This window comes from Ochotona curzoniae, unplaced genomic scaffold, assembly GCF_017591425.1.
Source record: "Ochotona curzoniae isolate NIBS_2020 unplaced genomic scaffold, NIBS_Ocur_1.0 scaffold_1852, whole genome shotgun sequence".
NCBI classification, from domain to species: Eukaryota; Metazoa; Chordata; class Mammalia; order Lagomorpha; family Ochotonidae; genus Ochotona; species Ochotona curzoniae.
Window position 1 is genome coordinate 43,905,801 of NW_024467087.1, and position 22,773 is coordinate 43,928,573.

At 38.9% G+C, this 22,773-nt stretch overlaps 1 protein-coding gene across 1 annotated transcript; it reads right to left on the reverse strand.

The window, feature by feature from the left end:
* Positions 1-17,132: 17,132 nt before the first annotated feature.
* PABPC5 (poly(A) binding protein cytoplasmic 5) lies at positions 17,133-18,625 on the reverse strand. The gene has a single exon (XM_040999891.1). It carries the CDS (start codon positions 18,618-18,620, stop codon positions 17,472-17,474), a length of 1,149 nt encoding a protein of 382 aa, XP_040855825.1. The 5' UTR covers positions 18,621-18,625; the 3' UTR covers positions 17,133-17,471.
* Between the last annotated feature and the right edge of the window lie 4,148 nt (positions 18,626-22,773).

Consider the following 22,773-nt stretch of genomic DNA (forward strand, 5'->3'; position numbering starts at 1 on the left):
ACAGGCAGGGAGCTGGGTGGGAAGCGGGGCTGCCGGGATAGAACCAACACCCATATGGGATCCTGGGCGTGCAAGGGGAGGACCTTAACCACTTACGCCACCGCGCCGGGCCCCGACAAATTGACTCTTAATTTGCACTTAGTATGGAATGAAACCTTCTAGTCTTCCTACATCCTAAATCTGAAACTAGAAATCTTACATTTTATACCATGCTATTTTTAGAAGACAGTAATAATATTTGTATTGGGAAAACAACCCACAAATGTGATATTCAAGAAATGGGGAAAACACTAATGAAGAAATAACATGCTCTAGTTTTTTTTTTTTTATCAAAGCCTGATGCATTGAGTTGCATATTGATCCTGTCAAACTGGAATTATTTGTTAATACATTAATATTGCTACGGGTAGTGGTATAACAAACATATATCAGTATAAACCAACACAATAATATATATTGTATATATTTTAGACTTTGCTTTTATAGTATTTTCCAAATCCTGTTTTATAATGTCCATGATGTAATAATTGTATTTTCTATTTTTCTCTGTGGTTTTATATCTGCATATCATTTAACACACACAGGCGAATGCATGTGAATCCCCAAATGTATTATTGAGACCCGTTTATAATGGAATAGTAAAAACAATACATAATGGGATGTAATATAGGTCTTGAATACTTCCTGTATGAAAACAAACAAAAAAAATTTTTGATAAAGTTAGTAGGGCTGATTTGAACAAAATAATTGATGCAATTCATGCAGTGAGTAGCACATAGAATGAGTAGTTCAGAGAACTCCACCCAGCTCTGTGAGTGAGCAGTAGTTTTATACTAGGCTGGCAGGAGGGGGCCTTCAGAACAGCTTGATTGGTAACAGGTGACAGCTTGACATTGCCCCTCTTTGAGGGCGATGTTGTGAGGCATTTGCCTTAAAAGCACGTGGTCTAGTTAGTGGCAGCGTGTGACTGGCTGTAGGGTTATGACTGTGCTTTACTGCTCCTCAACTTACAGCAGGAATGAGTTTTAGATAGCAGTGTGTTTATAATACTAAGATATGCTACAATTTTCTGTTTAGAAACTCAAAGTGAAAATGAATCAGGGCATATTTAAACAAAGCCTACTTGGATTTTATTTATAGTTTTGAATATATGTATTCTCCTGAGTGTGGTTTCATTTACATAATATTGTGTTTATGAGATTAATTTGTTGTTTTATATAGCTGTTGTTTTATATAGCTGTAGGTCCTTCATTTTCATTGCATCATAATGTGGTAATTAAAAGCATATACTATAATCCTATGATTTATATACATTTTGATGGACATTTGAGTTGTTTTCTGTTGGAGCTATTATGAACTGTACTGTATCTTGCTGAACATACACACGTATCTCTTCATTATAATGAACTGTTGAATTGTTGGAGTGGTAGATATGAGTTTCCCAAATTTTAATAGGTCATTTTCAAACTTTTTCCAAAGTAGTTTTACAAACTTATACCCTCATGAGCAGAACATGAAATATCATATGTTAAAGTGAAAGTTTCCAATGTTTTAACATGAAGAACTTTGTTTTAGCTTTCATTTTCTTTTTAAAAGATTCCATTTGTTTATGTGAAAGGCAGAGTCACACACTTACACTCACACACGAGAGAGAGAGAGAGAGAGAGAGAGAGAGAGAAAGATTTTTCATCTGCTCAGATGGTTGTAACAGCCAGTGTTGGACCAGATTAAAGCCAGAAGTCAGTAAGTGCATCTGAGTCTCCCACCTGAGTGGCACTTGGGCAATCATTTGCAACCTTCTCAGGCCCATTAGTAGTAAGTTCGATTGGAAACAAAATAAATAGGACTCAAACTTGTATTTTGAGTAGCGTACTTGATAGTACCTGTTTCTGATAGGATTATCTTTACTGCCATATTCTTTATCAACATTACCCAACTGTTCAGGGTCCTTGGAATTTCTGTATCAATTTCAGAAGCAGTTTATCTATGTCAACATGAGAAAAACAATTGGTAATTTGGTTTGGATTGCATTTACTATAGAAATCATTCATGTACCTGTTTACAACATCAATTTTTCTACTCTATGAACATTGTACATTTCTCATTTGCTTAGATATGCTTTAATAACTCATAATGAAATTTGTACTTATCTAGCATTCTGTACTGCATTTCTTGACATTTTGAAGACACGTACTATGGTATCCTTTTAAATTTTCAATTTGTGCTATTGCACATATTAAGATAAATAACTATATTGATTTTGTATGCAGTACACCTCAGAACCCCACCTTTTATCATAGTAGTTGATTTAAGAAATTATTTGTATTTTCAGCCTACAAAACCATATCTTACATGAATAACCTTTTTATTTCTAATTTTATGCCTTTCTATTCTATCTATTTAGAGCTTACTGTATTGCCTAAGACATTTGGTACACCATTTAACAAAGATGGCAATGTTAGCTTCTAGTCTTGCCCTTGTGTTGATGGAGTTGTTTCAGGGTTTAAAAGTACATTGAAACCAGCAGAGAAAAACACTATTGCTTATATGAAATGGAATGAATTCCAGAGCAATTTAATTACTGAAACAATATTATGTTTGAAATCATCAAACTCATGACTTATTTGATTCCTTTTGAAATGTTTGCTAACTCAGAATTGCTTTTACTACTTACTTTATTTTCATTGTTTTTGTTTTGTTTTATTTGCTTTATTTTATAAAATCAAAATGCAGAGTTACAGAGAGAAAGAGTGAGAATGATGGAGAGAGAGACAAACGTATCTTCCATGTACTAATTCATTTCCCAAATGGCTTCAGTGGCTGGAGCTGGACCAGTCTGAAACCAGGAGCCAGGATCTTCACCCTGGTCTCCAACATGGATAAGAGGGGAATGAGCACTTGGGGAATCCTCCATGGCTTTCCAAGGTGCATTAACAGGAAGCTGGATCAGAAGTGGAGCACCTGGGACAGGAACTGGTGTACATATTGGATGGCCCGTGTTACAAGTGGTGGCTAAATGTGCTGTACCACACTGCCAAAAAATTTTACCTATTTTGAGTCAGCCTTTCTAAGTTATGCTTAGAGTTGGCATTTGATTATTAATGGATAACATAGTGCCTCTTGAAAAATATATGGTCTTTATTCACAAACATTTGCATACCTTTACAAGTAAACATATATGTGTAGCTGCAGAGTAATTACTGAGTTTTGCAGAACAAGCTGCAGAAAATAACTGCTAAAAACAGAATATGGACTTTTTCTTTTCAGATTGAAGTGGTGGTAGTCAGACACATCTTTCTGATTTGCATGCAAGTTCAACAGTAGGAAAAGAGTGAGTTGGAGCAGATAAAGACAAGGATTTCTTTCCTTTTTTAAAATGTTATTTTATTTTTATTAGAAAGTCAGATATATAGAGAAAAGGAGAGAGAGAAAGGGAGGTCTTCTGTCTGTTGATTCACTCTCCAAGTGGCTGCCATGGCTGGAGCTGAGCCAATCTGAACTCAGGAGTACAGAACTTGTTCTGGGTCTCCCACGCGGGTGCAGGGTCCCAAGGATTTGGGCTGTCCTCGACCGCCCTTCCAGGCCACAAGCAGGGAGCGGGAAGGGAAGCAGGGCTGCCGGGATTAGAACCAGCACTCATAGGGGATAACAGTGCATGCAAGGGGAGGACTTTAGCTGCTAGGCCACCACGCTGGGCCCTAAGGATTTCTTTTCAAAGAAATTAACACTTTTTCTGAAAGTCAGTTCTCTGATTTAAAAAATTAGTTTGAGTACATATGCAAATTATTTAGATAATTGATCTTCTTACCCTATCAGCAATTTTAAAACTGTGGATCTTTTTAGCTTATACTTACTCTTGAGAAACCAAAGATGGTATAACATATTTCAAAGAGAAAGATTTGTAGAACTCATGCTCACTGATGTAGTCTTAATCTTATGGGAAAATCATACTTCCATTGTGGGTTATTATTACATTTTATGAATACATTTTACTTAATGCTGAAAAGGATGACCATCTCCTTATCTGATAAATGGCTCAAATATCTTATTGGTAGACAAGCGAGTTTATTGTAGTATAAAATGGATGAAGGAGTTAAAAACACTGTGACTTACTCCAGGCAACAGCTTAATGAGTTTACACAAAATCTGAGTTTAATTATACTCTTTTTTTTTAAATCAAGCACACTAGCAGATAACAAAATGGATAGCCCAGAGGGAAAGACTGCTTATCCTATCCTGGTTGGTGGTAAAAACAACATCCCTTACATTTACTTGTTTTCTTATTGTAAATAGAAACTTCAAATAAGAATTAAAGGAAAGTAAAAAAAAAAAAAAAGATTGCCAGTACTTTGCAATACTAAAGTGATTTTCTCTGTTATTATTAACAATTTTGGATTAAAACACAGTTTTAAAATATAACAGCACTTTAAACAGTGCATGGGAAGCATAACTAAAAGTTAAGTTTTGGGGTGAACATTTGGCATTGAAGTTAAGACATTGCTTGAGATGCCAGCATCCCATGGTGCAGTGCCTCATTTGAGTCTGATCTCTATGGCTTCTGATCCAGCTTCTTACTAATGTGAGCCATGGGAGGCAGCAGGTACTTGGACACCTGTCACCCTGTGAAGACCCAGCGTGAATTCCCAGCTCCTAGCTTCAACTTGGCTCAGTTCAGCCTTTTGAGTGCTTTTGAGATACGAAGTAGGATACGCGAGATTTGTCTTTCTCTCTCCACCCTTCAAGTAAACAAAAATAAGTAAACACAAAGACAAGCTTATTTTGATCAAAATGTTTTGACATCCATATGTAACTTTTTTTTTTTTTGCAATTTCTTTTGAAAGGCAGAAAAACAGAAAAGAAAGACATAAAGAGAGAAATTATTCATCTTCTGGTTCACTCCCCAAATGGAGGAGACAACAGCTGGAACAAGACTGGTCTAAAGCCAGAAGTTAGGTCTTTTTCCTGTGGGTTTCCACGTGAGTGCAAGTGCCCAAGCATGCGATCCATCTACCACCACCTTCCCAAGCTTCCAAAGGAAGACACATCACAAGTGGAGCAGCCGGGACTGGGACCGGCCTGACCTAGTATGTGAAGGCATTGCCTCCCCCAGGCATATTTTTTTTTTTTCATAAAATACATTTGCATGAGAAGACTCCTCATACTCATATATTCCAGAAAATGTTTTTCACAGAGATAGTTAACTTTGAATTCCATTTTCCAATCAATGTGTGAAATATACTCACACCCATATGTAAAAAGAAAATATTAGATACTGTCTGGAATAGCTATTCAAGTCTCATCCTTTTTGGATGCTGTTATCCATTTCTACAAATATAAAACATACAGTTCATGATCAGAATTGAATAGCATTGTATTTTCAATTACTTGATTAATAAACAGGTACTACACGTCTTCAATGTTTTCACCTCTGAGGTGGCCACTTAAGAAGTTGTTACTTAAAGGAAAGTGAGTTCATGACATTCATCTGACATAAACGGACTTGCAAACATAATGTATGCAATGTACTTTTTTTCGGGGGGGGGGGTTGTGTTGTGAATAGTGTAGTGGCAAGGCTGTAGGCAAGTGGTGAGGAATTGCAATTACTCCAGAGGCTGTTAATGAGGGTTGGAAAGTGGAATTTTCCATTCTGATGTGGGATCTGTATATAGCTGGGTTTTGGAATGATGACTATTATTGAAAAGACAAATAAAGCAAGAACAATTTCAGAAATTTCATAAGTTTAATTACTGATCAGTAATACCTGTGAATTTTATGAATTTCATGGATGAAAAGGGCACCCCACTAAATTTCCACTTATCTTCTTTTCTTGGCCATTGCCATAAATGTGTTATCAATAAATTATTTCTTTTCTTAAAAAATTGTTTATTATAAAGATGAGATGGAGAGTGAGTAGTAGAGAGAGCATGCACGCTATCTTCCGTTTGCTGATTCACTTGCCAAATGCTGACAACAACCAAGGCAGGGCCAGGCTGAAACCAGGAGATAGGGATTCAGTTTGGATCTTGTATGTAGGTGGCACAGACCCAATTACCGGAGCTATCATCTGCTGCCTTCCAGCATACGCAGTAGCAGAAAGTTCGAATTGCGAGTCAAGCTAGGAATCTAAACCAAGCACTCTGATATTGGATGAAGCAGTACAAAGTGACATATTAACCAGTATAACAAATGTTCACAGTATCTATTTCCTTTTTTTTATTCTTCATAGTTGTCTGTTGATGCATATATTCTTTGGCTTCCATTTTGAAACAATGTTTGCCCAAGTCATGTTATTTCTTTTGAAAAAGAGACAGAAACAGAGACAGATCTTACTTGCACTATGCTGCAACATTCAGGATTGGGCCAGGCCCAAATCAGATTGACACACAATCTGGTTCTTCCAGATAAGTGGCAGGCATCCAAGTACTTGAGCTATTGCTTGTTGCATCTTTGGATGTGCATTAGCTGAAAACTGGAATCAGTAATGGAGTTAGGATTTGAACAGAAATACACTAAGATTGGATACAGGCATCCTAAGAGGCGTTTTCTTAACTGTTGCATCAAGCATCACCAATGTGTGACCTCTTCATATAAAAATAGGTATTATAACCATTGATTTGGCATAATTCATATGAATATCTATGAATATTTTACAATTTCTCATTGTCTTTCAATGTTCATCTGGTTAACAGAAACATAGGGTACAGTATTAATGATCAGCGATCCAAGTTCATTTAGAAGCTTTTTGAATTTTAAAAGCTTAAAGAATTATTATTTATTTCCTTTATTTGAAAGTCAGAGAGGCACAGAGAAAGACAGAGGCCGAGAGCTCTGACTCACACCCCAGATGTCCACGACAGCCAAGATCGGCTTTTGTGGACATTTGGCTTTGGATCTTGGCCAAAGCCAGAAGCTGGGAACTCAATTCAGAATTCCTATCCAACCATTTGAGCCACCGGCTACTACTTCACTGAATGTGTCTTAGTAGGAAGCTGGAATTGGACTCAAATGCTCTAATATAAGATGAAAGCATCAACCATTTTGCCAAATGTCTATCTGCATTTTAAAGACTTTTAATGTTCATTAATTTTATCCACAATAAAATCATACATGTTAATTTAAGGAAATCTAAGATATAAAAAAGTAAGTAAACACCTGTTGTCACATTTTTCTTTTTTAAAAAGATTTATTTATTTTATTGGAAATTCAGATATACAGAGAGACAGGAAGGAAGGTCTTCCATCAGCTGGGTCACTCCCCCAGTGACCACAATGACCGGAGCTGAGCCAATCTGAAGCCAGGAGCTTCTTCCGGATCTCCCACAAGGGTGCAGGGTCCCGAGCCTTTGGGCCATCCTCCACTGCTTTCCCAGGCCACAAGCAGGGAGCTGGCTGGGAAGTAGAGCAGCTGGGACATGAACCAGTGCCCATATGGGATCCCAGCATGTGCAATGTGAGAACTTTAATCACTAGGCTACTGCGCCCCAGCCTGTCCCATTTTTCAAACTGCTGCTCACATTCACTGTTTTTTCTTGAATTTCGCATAAAGGCAGTTTTCATTCCCTCTGGGAAGAATTTGTCTTGTTGTTACTGTTTTGCTTTGTAGCAAAATGCATTCAGGTCCATTCTGTTGTAATCATATTCTAATTCCCTTCTCTTCTCATTCTAATCCTCCCGTGTCTACTAACTCATTTATCCAGTCAATAATCGTGGATCCAGCCATGGTACAGGAATGTAGACACCACATGAGACCTGCTCCCTGGCACAACCCATGTTGCAGTCCCTGGCTTGGAGTTCTGGCTCAGCTTCTGAGATCAGTGTCCTAGTAATGCTCCCTTTGCTCAGCTAGGAGGCCACAGGCTCAGGGACTTTGACTGCTGTCACTCACTTGGCTGATGAGAAGTGAGTTCCTGGCTCCTGGCTTACGCCTGAGCCAAGCCCTGGCTGCGGTTGGTATGTGAGGAGTGAACCAGTGCATGAAAGATATCTCTGCCCTTCTACCTTTCAAAAAAAGTGAAATTAACTAAATAACACAAACACACACACACACACTAAAACTAAAACTAAAATTTCCTCATTTCTGTTCCCATTTTCTTGCCATTCCTGTCAAGTGGTCACCTCGGTGCTCTCTGGGGTACCCAGCATGCTCCTAGCTCATTCTGTCTGTTCTCATTTTGTCCCTTTGTTTGGTATTCACTTTCCCCAGATGCCTTTATGGCTCATTTCACTACTCAGGTCTCTGTTAAAGTACCAGCCAACTAGAAAAACCTTTCTTCATCACCCATACAAAACTGCAAACCTCCTTGTTTTCTCAAGCCCGTTGTTCCTCATATTCAATCTGTCTCCTTTTTGTCCCCTTTTCTTCATAACTAAAAAGTTATCTGACATGTTTTATGTTCATTTGCTTGTTTCTGCTCATTGCTTCAGCTCAAGTCTAGAAGAGTGATTGATGCATACACACACACACACACACACACACACACACACACACACACCACTGTGATGAATATATATACTTTGGCTTAGCAATACTTTGGCTTAGCATTATGGCACTTTGGGGCAAATTGCTATCTGCAATGCTGACATATTTGAATTTTCGTGACTTCACTCCCATCCAGCACCCTGTTAATTTCCTTGGGAAGGCAGAGGAAGATGGCTGCAAGGGAAGTAGAGGAGCCAGGACTTAAAACAGTCATTCCAATACGGGAATTGGGAATCCCAAGCAATACGTTAACCTGCTGAATCAAACACTTGGAGCCAAGGAGTGAGGACTTTAGTTAGTATGTAAGCAAAAGACTTAGAATAAAGACAGAATTTCTTTGACTATGAGATCATCTGCCACTGGATATTTACACAAGGAAGATTAAATGACCTGATTTAACATTTGTGAAAAATCACCCTGGCAGCTTACGGAGTAAAATGCAGGAGGTAGGCTGTGAGGGCCAAAAGATCTGTTAGAGACTATTGAAATAGTCTAGGTGAGGTGAAATAATCTAGGTGGAAGTGTAGTTAGGGAAGTGGCGAATAATGGTGGTAAAAATCCTAGAAGTATGACTATTTTGAAACTTTAGCTATCATGATTATGCTTATGGAGTGTGAGAAAAAGAAAGGAATCAAGAGTAATTGAATATTTTAAGTTTAATATGTAATAATTTAATATTTTCAGTTTAAGAAAGATGATTGTTACTGAAATGGAAAAGATGCAATGAGAAACATAACTATAAAGAGCCAACCATTCAATTATTTATGTAACTAATGCAATTATATTTTAAAATAGTTGTGCTTTATTAAAGACAATTCTACATTTTACCTTTCTGTGGCTGTATATTTGTATAGCCCTAAAACCCATGAAGTGAATTCCCAACACCTTCTGTGATGGCATTGATGTAGAGGGCCTTTGGAAATGACTAGATCCTGGGGGTGGAACCTGCACTCATGGCATTCATAAAAGGCCTGCTGGCTCTTTTCCCCATGCAGAGAAATGGTGTAATCCATAAGGAATGGAACTGCACCAGTGCCTTCTTCATGGATCGTGAAACTTTCAGAGTTAGAAATTAGTTGCTGTTGCTCAGAAACAGAAATGGTAGCTTGTTACAGCAGCTTATTACTGACATAAAGCTCTATTCCACTAGTTGTAGGGGTTAGAAAATAATCATGTGTAGGCCAACACTGAACTGCCATTCATTTTTCTATGGACCCAAGTTAAAAAGGTTTTCACAAATGAGCACTTTTACCATCAACTTGAACATGATCCTTGAACTCAATTGTAGTGTAAACCACACCTTAAAACTCTTAGAGTCAATAGAATTATATTACAAAAACCACAGTTTTTATTTTCAAGATTGTGATTGTTTTGATTTTTGTCAAATTCACAATTTTAACAACTTTATTTTCTTGTTTTTTTTTTTTTTTTTTTTTAGAAATGTCTGCGTAATACCTTTGTTGTTACCTCCTGGTCCGTTAAGGCTGAATCTTCGCTGTTACCTTGCAGATGCCGACTCCTGCTCTGGGCATTTATGCGTGCAGAAGAATCTCCTGGGGGAGGAGGGTGTGGAAAGACCTGGGGACTTCTGTCGCCGCTACTGCTTCGACTTTGATTCAGTAAGCCAGGACTGAGGCCTAAGAATCTTAGTTTCAACAGCATCTCTTGGTGATTCTTTCATACTTTAGGCCACATTTTGAGAAGTGCAAAAGGATGACTTACATTAAGTAGTTTTTAATCTTGCCTTTTAAATACATGTAGGCCAGTGCTTCCCTTCCGGTATGCCACTGAGCATCAGTTGACAGTGAAGCTCTCACTTGACTGAACTGCAGCAATGACTGTCCTTGTCTTTGATTCTCTCCAGCCTTTATCATTTGTCTAATTCCCTTTCCTTGGAACGCTGCCTGCTTAGGACTCAAAGCCTCGTCTTTGGCCTGGTCTGTGGTTCTTAAGTTGAATCCATGTAATACACAGACATTATTATTCTTGGGTCCTCAGTGTTAGTTCTATGGCCCCTTTTAAGTAATGTTTATTATTATTTCTATATGGGCGAATGCATATATGCATTTATCTGGCCATTTCTTCATCCATCCATTTAATTTCCCTACGAACACAAAGATTTTGATTTTTACCATAATTAGTACTACCTTACACCCCAACTGACACACAAATCTTTAATTTTTACTAGGTAAGGTCTATCATTTTTGCCATATTGTGTATAGAAATTCAACAAGTTTGGACATTTGAGTACAGGCAACAAGTAAAACGTATTTTTAAAAGATCCAAGCACTGGGGGCATATTTCAGAGCCATTGCTATTAGAAATTAGAAATTATTGCTGGAACGCCTTAATAAGAATGAAATAAAGTTTCTGGAGTTAAATTATTCTTTTTTTCCCCATTTCTTCTCCATTCTCGTTGTTTTGAGCCAACACTGATGATTAAGCAGAGACATGTGAGTATCAGAGCTATCAGGAAAAATTTCCATGATTTTTAATCTCTGGTATTTAAGCATTGCCTCTACATGTGTTTGTAGAATTTTGTCCCCGAATATAATGCATTAAATACTATGTGACACAGGTGTTTTTCCATTTGTTTCAACAACAACCACAACAACAAAGGGTCATTTGCATTCCAAAAGAAATATTATATATTACAGCCGTATTCGTTTTATCTGGAACCTCCTCCCCTTTTAAGGGATTCTGAATACTGACTTAGGTCATTAACTATGGTGCTCTCACTCAACGAGTCACATTTTTTTCTATTACTCTTTAAGGGATGGCTTATATATTGTTTCACGAACTGCATAATGTTTTCAATGTCATCCTGAAACCTGAATGATTGATACCCATTGCACAGTGAGCAAAAGAAATTAACACTGTTCAGCAATTTTCCAAATTGCGTGATCCAAGATTAAATGAAATATAATTCTATCCTTAAATTCTTAGCCCCAGATTCTAATAAAAATTTTGAGAATGCAATTGCTTATATCATTATGCCAGCTTAAATAATCTCCATAATGAATGTTGCTATTAAAGTTTCTGGTCCTGTTTCCAGTTTATCTCAGCTGAGCATATTAAGGAAATGCATGTTTCATTGAGCATTGAAACAGATCACACTTATGTATCTCTCAGAACTTAAATATATATATTAAATATTAAATATATATAAATATATTATATATGTATATGTATGTATATATATATATATAAAGTAAAAGTGACCCAGCATTCAGAGGAAATAATCATGCCTAAAGTAAAATTATTTTCCTTTAAGAGTTTTAAGTAAGGGGATTGCCAGTTCATTCTTTCACAGTTTGCTTCACTTGTATCAAAATATAATGGGGGCCTGGCACAGTTGCTTAGCGACCAAAAACCTGGCCTTGCACGAGCTAGGATGCCATATGGGCACAGGCTCTAGTCCCGGTGGCCCTGCTTCCCATCCAGCTCCCTGCTTGTGGCCTGGAAGGGTGGTCGAGGACGGCCCAAAGCCTTGGGACACTGCAGCAGCATAGGAGACCCAGAGAAAGCTCCTGGCTCGTGGCTTTGGATTGGCACACTCCGGCTGTTGTGGGTGCTCATGTGGTGAATCAGTGGATGGAGGATATTCCGCTCTGTCACTCGTCTCTGTATATCTGATGTTCCAGTAAAAACAAAATAAATCTTTAAAAAGTATATAATGGAAGTTTCAGAAAACTCAGTCTCCCTATATATTTTCACTCTTTGCCTGAGAGTGTTCACATTATTGTGACATGTCACCTGAAAACAAGATTGCATTGCGATCATTTCATTGCGTATGTTGCCTCTTCAAAACAGTTTGGCATTTTCTCTTAGTATTGCCTCTTATTACAGCTGAGACACTTTCAGACCGCAAAATTCATCCCACATTAGCAGTATATATTATTACCTAGTCTTTCATATTCAAATGATCCGGCCCACGTGTACATTATGAAACCACAATTCCAAACAGATCCCATAGCTTCGCCGTTGGTTTAATTAGCATCATTATGAAATTTACATTCTCTAAAAAGAATATCTTCAGATAAATACATTCGTTCACATATAAAAAGTAGACAAGTTTCTCACCATCTACTGTGGCTTAACATGCAAGTCCTGAAGCTTTATTGCAACAGATTGTACAATATCACATACATGCACATCTAAAAATTACAAATCAACTGTTGAGATGATCTTTAGACAAGTGACTACGTACACCAGGAACACTGTATATAATTTTGACTGTTCAGCAAGGGTAGAGCTGAGGTTAGGTGATGGAGGTAAAACAGTAGATTAGCACCGATAAGTACTTAAGAAAAATAACTTACAAATGGAATACTCCTGAGGGTTAGTGTGATCACAGTAGTCAAATCAGTAACAATAACAAAAGTTGTACGCAAACTGTGATAGTTCACCAAATGAGGCAGAGTTCAAACATCCTTAGAATGAACATTCACATTTCTAACATTTCTTTTTCTATGTCCCTTCTTATACTGATTCTGGCACTAGTTTACAAATCCCTCATTATGTCAAGAAACAGATTCTTCATTACCTTGATTTGACTCTCCTAATCGCAGTCTAATAAAGCTATTTCTCCGTCCTCAAAAGACTACATTGCGATATTTATTTCTTACTCTAAAGCCATTGAATGCCAAACAAAACCAACTTACTGACACATATAGGGCATCCTGGAACAGTGAAAAAGTAAAGTTTGCAATTCCTATCTGTTTCTATTGTATTCCAATATTTACTCTTGCCAAAGTCTTCAAACAGCTGTAAAAAAGAGTCATTTGCCATTCTGCATAAATCAGCTCAATTTATTTTTTCCTAAATGCCTTGGAATATTGATTTATGAAGTCTTTGATGTCTCAAATACATAATTTACCCCTTTTGAAATTTCAAATAAATACCAAAAATACTTAAAAATATTTATTCTACCTTTCAGGCAACTTATTTTTTACACCAAAAAAAAAAAAAAAAAAAAAAGCCAACATCTGGTGTCTCACTTACCATTAGTTTTAAAACAAATTCACTCTGACTGAAACAGCGATGCCTTACAATATCCCCTTTCTTCCTATAGCCTCCCTAAAATAACTAAACACTTTTAACGAAATAAGCTCAATTATGAAAAGGCCTTAAACCTTCCAAAAGAAATACAGTGAACATCTTGAGATATTTTAAAACCATAATTTTTGAGGAGGAGAGCATTGGAGTTCGTTTTTCTTGAAGTTGCACAGTAATTATAGCCACACCTCTGGTACCTGGAGTTGCTGAAGCTTTTCCTTCTCTTCTCACATGGCAGCTAGATTATTGTGGAGTAATAACAATAATCCTTTAGAGCCAGGTAGGCTACAAGAATTCACTTGAAGCTCCAAGGAATCATTTGTAAGGTTACACTTCATGGAAAGTAAGAACACCCTGAAACATGTACACCTTAATTCATTTCAGATGGGTGAGTAGCAGGAGCTAGGGAATTATTTGGCTAGTATGGTTCAACAAAAGAAAAGCTTGTGGCATATTGTTCTTCAAGCAGCACAGCATTAATTTATAAAAAATACGTTCCTCATCAAAGGGACTGTTTTCTCTAAAGTATGGCACTGATTAGAGACTTTGTTTCATTAAGCCCATCCGTTAGATGTAAATAATACAGGAAAGAGAGTACAAGAAGAATAAATGTAATTGATGATATCTTGGTGTGTTACTAATCGGTTCTCAATGATTTCTTCATATGATGAGATTTAACAAAAATGCCTTATCTTATAGCAAAGCATTTCTGTTGCCATTTTAAAGAGAAGAATGGGAGGGCAGAATATGAATTCATTCACCAACAAACATTTGTAGATTTGCCCACCATATCCTAAGTATAATCATAAGTGCTGGGAGTATTTTTGTCTTCAGTTACTTATTCATATTTTTTATTACTCCCTTAAATTAGAATATTTATTTATAGGCAAGTTGGCGTGCATTCCATTCTTAAGTTTCCCCTTAAAGAAATAAGTATTCTTAATTTTTCCCACTGGGTTAAAAATATCATGTACATGTGTAACATTTTATTGTTACTCTTAATCATTGAATACTACTACCGGCACTAGCAGTACATGTGAAAGGAGGCTTTTCCCCAAGTAATCAGGACTGTGAAGCCTCCTACTCACAAAGCAACATTTTTACTTTTCTTCTCCTCTGGCACATTTTGTACAAGTTTGTACAAGAGATTGTTTTGAAAAGCTAAGAAAACAAAACTTGCATTAATTGAGCCATTCTTAAGCTGACCATTAACTGTATTTTCTTACTAATTATTTTTGTGTTAGGAAACGAGTACTATGCTTTTAAAAATCTGTTATCACTAATTTAAGCTGTGCAATTGTGCATCTCCTCCTTGGAAGCCTTAATCACTAATAGTCTATTAAATGTTGCCCAAAATGAGAAGTACAAGATGGAAAAACTACCCAGGTGTTTTTGACCAAATGTAAATTATCTTTCCTTTACAGCTCTCTCCTCTGATTTTCACCAAGTAACTTTTCAAACTTTTTTGAGTGTTTTTTAAGGATCTCAGATATACATATTACATCTATATGGAGGCAGATTTTTTTCTCTTTTTCTTTATGCCAGATATCCGTTTAAAATAGTAATAATTTAAGCATGTGTACAGTTCCAAAAATGTATTAAATGCTTACATTAGATACTTGGTGATTTTCGCCTTTGAGAAATCTTTATAAAATTTAAATTAAGTCAAAGCATTTGTCAAGGATGCAGCTAACAGTCATTATGTCAAGTTTGTAAATTAAAAATGAAAACATATAATGGATAAAAAATGGAGAGTATAGGCAATAAATAATTACCAGTGTAACTATCCCAAATTTTATTTAGAGCTTCATTATGTTCATATATTTTAATGTTCACAATAATATTAAACAAGTCATCTCACAAAATATGAAAACTTATCTCCTAGTTTTCGGTTTTCCATTTGTCAGTTAAAATGTAGATTACCTTGACGGTGTTCCAAAATTTTAGTACATGATCAAGAGAGTGTGCATTTTAATTTGTACAGCAGATTTATGCGTCAGCATGCTGTAGATATTTTTTCTCAAACTCATATAACTCATCAGTAAGGGATGTTGATCACAGCATTGTTTACAGTTGTAAAAAATAACAAGAAACATGTAAACCTTATTCAATAACAAGCTGCTTAGATAAGTTACAGTACATCCACACAATGGAATACTACGTAATCACTAAAGTAATGATATAGCTTGATATTTCGCATGAAAAGATGTTTATGTCCGAGTCTCAAATTTTTAAAAAATACAAAACAGTACACGTACTATATTCTTTGAAATGTGTAAGTGTACATATGATAAAAATTATAAAAGAGAATGCACGTACTAAAAGCATTAGTAGTGGTTATCTCTGATCTATGAGAATTGTCCTCCCTCTGCATTGTGTACACTTTTGACTATGAGCATATAGTATAATGAACATCAGTAAAAACAGAAATTTTCATTTTGAAATTACTTGGTAACAAATATATAAATAATTTATAAATAATTACATCAACCAGTTTATTATCATTATTTTATGGTCCAAGAGCTAACAAATGTATTCACAAAACTATTCATGTTTTATTATGATTGAGAATGAAGATTGCTATAAAAAGTAAGAAAGATCAACTTGCAGCAGAGACAAAACACTTTCTTATTCTTGAAACTATGGTGTGAGTGAATCATATTTTTTCAAAATAATTATTTAAATTTTACTTAAATAGTATATTTCTCAAATAGATCTGTTTTGATATATATTAAGAGTGAGGCAATGCAATACAACAAAAGATACATGTGTCCATGGATGGATAGCAGGGATGAGGGATAAGGAGCTGCAGGTGAAATCTGAAGCATCTGTAGTGTAAACATTAAAGGCTACATAGCAATAAAGCAGAATTTCCAATCAAGCAACTATGAAGAACCGTATGAAGAATCAGATTAGATTAATGGTTCTCATATAATGGTTGGAGGTGTATGACTTTATCCAGAGACAACCATTTCCTCAACTTTAAAGCAAATATGAATGTGGTAACATGGATACATTCAAGCATTTACGCGATAATGACAAACTTAATGGAAATTTCCTACAAGGCAGTTTTTCGGTATCACTGAATGGATTATTTATCTTTTATATTGACATTAGATAAAAACTGAAGGTGGAACATTAAATTTTCTGTAGGCAAAGGCAACTGAGTGAAGTTAAATAAACATGATCCCAAATATACATACGAAGGGGATTGGAAAAATGAATTACCCATAGTGTGTCCACGGGAACAATTTTTAAGATTCAACTCGTGACTGAAATAGCCACTGCCTGAAGTGTTACTTTCCTAAGGTATTGGTTGAGAAAACAACTATATGCTCACTTGTCTGTGCATGAAGCTTGTAAGTCAGCTTCTAAAACTTAATCAAAGCCACTATTAAACCTGTGGTGTTTTTACAGTATTTTTAAGAAGAAAAAAAAAAAAAAGAAAAAAATGTACATCTTTTTAAAATAAAAACATTCACTTAAATAATAATTTAAAGTGATGCTACATACAGATGTTCACTGGACCACTGTCCTACTGCTTATTCAATAATCAAGTTAGAAATCTTGGCTGTGACAGGTTCAGAAATGAGGGTCATGCCGAGAATTACTGAAAAAAAAGGGCAGAAATATACACAATGTCCTCACCTTGAGCAATAAGGGGAAAATGCAGCAGAATAAAGTTTATTCTACATATTCCTAAGGATATTATATCAAAAGATAGTACAAAATGACAATTTTACAATTAGAAATTATGCTCTTCACTAAAATGAACAAGGCTTTCTGATTTCACTTTTTTTTTTTCAAAAGAAAGTATTCACTTAGAAAGAAAAAGAGCAACAACTATGAATTGGCGTAAAACAACCCCTTATCACAAAGGAGCCCAAACTAAGTAGGCACCGGCTAAGGCTGAAACAAATGGAACATTCCTGATCTCACCACCTGCGTCTGGCCTGGCCAAGGGTGACATGCAGGGGCTTGGAGCCCACTACGCGACCATTCATCTCATCCACCGCTTTGGTAGCCTCTTCGAAAGAAGAGAAGCACACGACACCAAACCCTTTGCCATGCCCCACTTCCATCATCACTTTGGCCCGGCTAATCGATCCGAAGGAAGAAAATTCCTCCTTCAATTTCTCATCATCAATGCTCTCATCTAGGTTTTTAATATAAATGGGCACACCCGGAGGGCGGCTCTTTTCTTTTAATCTCAACCTCTCAAATCTCCGCCTTAATTCAGCCAGGCGTTCAATTTTCTTCTGTGCTCGCCCCACGTACAGGGCTTTGCCGTCGATGGACTTGCCATGCAGGTCCAGCACAGCCTTTTGGGCGGCCTCGTGGGTCTCATATCTCACAAATCCAAAACCTTTGGATTTCCCACTGGCATCTCGTATTACCTTGACACTCTCGGTTGGCCCATATTCACTAAACAGTTCCTTCAGTTTTGCGTCATCCATGTCATCACCAAAGTTTTTAACGAAAACATTCGTGAAAGTGGCCCTATCCCTGGTTCTGACCTCCGCTGCCCGCTCTTCCGGGAATTTGAATCGGCCGACATACACCTGGCGGTTGTTGAGCCGCACTCCATTCATGTGCCAGATGGCCCTGTTGGCAGCAGCCAGGCTGTCAAAATGCACATAGGCATAGCCCTTAGAGCCATGGTCATCGCTTACCACTTTACAGGACAGGATGTTCCCAAAAGCCGAGAATAAATAAAACAGGGCCCTATTGTCTATGGATTTGTCCAGGTTCTTGATGAATATGTTGCCAACTCCAGACTTTCTTAAGCGGTCATCTGGCTGTGACCACATGAGACGGAAGGGTTTGCCATTAATCAGATCGAAATTCATGGTGTTCAGGGCCCACTCGGCATCCGCAGGAAAGCGGAAATTCACATAGCCGTAGCCCAGGGGGCTGCGGGTCACCGGGTCACGGCAGATGCGTGTGAAGCGCAGGGGGCCAGCAGGCCTGAACTTCTTATACAGCATGTCCTCGGTGACATCTGGGTCCAGGTCCCCCACGTACAGGGCGGCCTTGAGGTACTTCTTTTTCTTGCCAGCAGGATTCGGCTCCCCACTCCCCATCTCTCTGAGCGCAGGGAGGAGGGTCTCTTGGGAGAGAAAACAGAGAGAGAGAGAAAGAAAGAAAGAAAGAAAAAAAAAAGGCTGCTTTGCTTAAGCTATGGGCCAAACAGCTGTTCAGAAACAGAAAAGGCCAAGGCTGGCAGGCGAAGGGAAGCTAAATGCAGATTCAGAGTCACTGTGGAGGCTGAGAAAATGAAGTTCAGAAACAGCTGGTCAGCAGACTCAGAACAAACGCACCAGACAAAAAGGCACCCCAATAGCGAATCTGTTCTCCCTAAAGGGGCCTGACGATTTTCACCCATCTCAAACGGGAAATCCTTGTCACAGGCCAGGCATCGGGAGGAAATTTTCCCTTTTCCCCGATTCAATCGTTAAAGCAATCATCCAGCAGCTGGCCGGCTCCGCACATCTAGCCTTGCCTGCATCGAGGCCTCACGCCCCGTTTTCTGCAGAAACGCAGGCCCCGAGCTCCTGCGGGTGCAAAAATGATAGCAACCAGGGCAGAGGCCGAGCGTGTATTCCTCCGCCGGCTGCCGGCGGCTTCGCCACTCAGCCAGGCCGCCGCGCGCTCCGCGTCAGCGAAAGGGCAACGCTAGACACACTTGGGGCTCTGGCCCCTTAGCAGGCAGGCTGCGGGCAGCGCAGCGGACAGAGAGACAGACACACAGACACCCGCGCGGGAGGGACCGCGGACCGCCCAGATACCCAACATGCCCACTGGGTACGGACCGAGTGAGGCGCGGTGATTTCGGCAGCCTGAGGTTCGTGGCAGGTCCGGAGGGACTGACTGGCAGACGCGCAGTTGGGTCAGCTCCGACGCGAGGCGGGTCCGGACAGATGCGGGGCGGAGTCAGAGGAGAAGGGCAGATGCGCAGCGGGCGGGCCCAGCGTGGACCCGATGGACTCGGTGGTTGCTTGTAGCAGGACAGACCGACCCAGGGACCAAGCGCTTGTAGCTGTGGTTGGGGTGGGGGGTGGCAGGGGCGGGCGGGGCGTGAGGAAACCCGGAACCGTGTTAAGTAACTTCCCGCTTGCTCTGTGCCAAGGTTGAAGAGAGAGAGAGAGAGGGAGAGAAAGGAAAAAAAAAAATTAGAAGGCTTGTACAGTTTTCTTTCCTTCCGTAGTGGAAATACATTTAGACTGCTCATCCCAAACAATCACAGAAGGAAGTGAACCTGCATGGAAGAAACTTGTAAGTTTAAAAAAAAAAATCATATTTGCTTGGGAACACTTCCCTTAGTCCATTGGAAAGTCAAGGTTAACAGCTGTATTGCACCCTCAGTCTCATTCTAAATCATCACAAGGTCAAACACAACACAAAGCCAAATTATGCTTGCCCTTGGGCCTTACTTCATCAATTTCCAACGCAATGATAGCATTATCCTAGATGGTAGGCAAACAGTTCTTTTCTTTGCTGTGCCGGTAGTTAGATTTAAATGAGAGCCGCAGACTTGATTTGTTGATGCCTAGCACCACAAAGCATTGAAGCCACATCATAGTCGCAAAATTTTAGTTAAGGCGTTAACAGTTTCAGAAGCAATATAGAAATAAACATAACGAATGGCTGTGGATGAAGGGAACACATCAGGTCTAGGCACTTAAAACAAGTTCAACATACTGGACGATACTAAATCACTGCCGAAAAAATGCAGTGAGGTTAGACTCAACTCCGAGGTTGCCCAAGAACCGGTTTCGGAAGTGTTTTGCACGTTAGTTGGAAACTGATTCCCAAGCAGAGCCAGAAACTGGATCAGGCGCTCTGCGGGGGGGATGCGCTGTGCCAAGCGGGCTCCTCATTTACTTGCACAACCTCTGCCCCCCCTCACCCCCCACCGCTTGAGAATTTTTGAAAAAAAAACATTTGGTGAAAAAGAAAGACAGACAAGGGCATGGGCTAAATAGTTATTACAACTAAGAGGAATTTCCCCAGCAACAGGTTAAATTCAGCTGTTTCACTCAGATTTTTTTTTATATTGAATATTGTTGTTAGGCCCTCTAGTTAGGTAAAGATGATGTTCATTTGTACTAATTAATTACTCATGAACTTAGCCGTTTTATTTATTGTGTCATTTTACCAGATTCCTCAGTTTCTTCATTTGCTAAAACAGAGATTGTATTAAAAAGGCAAATATGAGCAAAATTAGAGATAGACCAATAAACGTGTCTTTTAATAGACACACTGACCAACATATGGAAACACTAACAAACATCTGTTTAGTGTTTTGTATGGTGAACATATGTTTATAAACAACTTTCCTTACATGTGTGATTACCAATGGCTATAATTCTGCTTTTGATTTTCTCACTTAAAAATATTACATCAGGCCTAGCACGGTAGCCTAGCAGCTAAAGACCTTACCTTGCATGTGCCAGAATCCCATATGGGCACCAGTTCTAATCCAGACAGCCTTACTTCCCATCCAGCTCCCTGCCTGTGGCCTGGGAAAGCAGTCAAGGACAGCTCAAAATCTTGGGACCCTACAGCCGTATGGAGACATAGAAGAGGCTCCTGGCTCCTGGCTTCGAATCAGCACAGCTCCGGCCATTGTGGCTGCTTGGAGAGTGAATCATCTGATGGAAGATCTTTGTCTCTTCTCCTCCCTGTATATCTGACTTTACAATAAAAATAAATAAATCTTAAGAAAATATTATTTCATTGAAAAAGCCACATTACATAACAGTACCTATGCAAAAATTTTCATCTGTTAATGTGAACATCTACAGGTTGACCATATATAAATTTAAACAGACATTTCTTATACATGATAAAATTGGATTGGTAAAAAGCACAATTTTTCAAAGATTAATTTTGATTGGAAAGCGAGATATACAGAGAGCAGGAGAGACAGAAAGAAAGATCTTCTATCTGCTGATTCACTCTGCAAGAGGCCACAACAGCCAGAGCTGAACCGATCTGAAGCCAGGAGCCAGGAGCTTCTTCCAAATCTCCCATGCAGGTGCAGCTTCCCGGGGCTTTCCCAGGCCACAACCAGGGAAATGAAGTGGCTAAGACACAAACCAGCACCCATTTGGAATCCTGACTCATGCTAGGTGAGGATTTTATCCACTAAGCTATTGCACCTGCCCTAAAAACCAACTTCAAAGTAACTTTCTTTTGTTACTTACCAGCAATTTTGAGGGCCTTGCACTTTGGACGTTCTAAACTGCAGTGACATCTTTTATTCTGATCTTTTCAAGAGGCAAAGAGACATGAAGACCAAGAGAGAGCTTCCAACATCTTGTTCACTTTCTAAATACCTGTAAATGGCCGCAGCTGGGCCAGGGCAAACCCAGAGACTTGGAACTTAATCCATGTGTCCTATATGCCTAGTAGGGACCCAGATGCTTGGGCCACCACCACTGTGTCTCCTTGGTTGCAATGTGGGGAAACTGGAATGGGGATTCACAAGTGAAATAGGAGTATGTTAACTTTCATCTTAATGACTTAGGTCAATTGCCTGGCCTTACAGTGAACATTCAAAGAAAAATCTCTTTGTTTGAAAGGTAGAATTAATAAGAAGGAAGGAAGAAGAGAAGGGGGGGATGAGAGAGAGAGAGAGAGAGATCTTTCAATCACCAGTTTACTCTGTAAACAGCTACCAGGTGGTTGATCACCCCAGGCCCTGCCCTGCTGCCTGGAGGATGTGGCTTAAGCCTAAACTTCCCCATGGCCTGAGGCACAGCTTTCAGGCCTACACATGGAGTATGACCTCCAACATGGCTACAAGGTCAAGGGGAGTACACTTGGAACATGGCTGGAAGATCTAGGGAAATGGACGTGTCATACAGTCAATTACACTGTCTTTGGTGGGCATGGGATCTGCTGGAAGGCTCCCTCCTGCCCTCCCTTTGCTTACCCTTTAAAATCTGTAACCTGTGCATAATAAAGCGGACATTCCTCACCAGCTTGTCTCCGGTGGTTCTTGATCTGCCTCACCCTAGGTAATCTGGGGCCGGCTGGCAGGCCTAAATCCTGAGACTACCACACAGCTAAAATAGTTATGCAAGGCTAACGTCAGAAGCCTGAAATTTTTCTACGTCTTCCATGTGGTGCAAGGGGTCAAGTATATGGGTCATCTTCTGTTATGTTCCTAGGCACATTTAGCATAGAACTGGATCATAAGTGGAGCAGCCAGGACACAAACTGGTGCCC

Excerpts from the sequence above, each read along its gene's own strand:
- PABPC5 (XM_040999891.1), bottom strand. The coding sequence starts at position 18,620 with ATGGGGAGTGGGGAGCCGAATCCTGCTGGCAAGAAAAAGAAGTACCTC.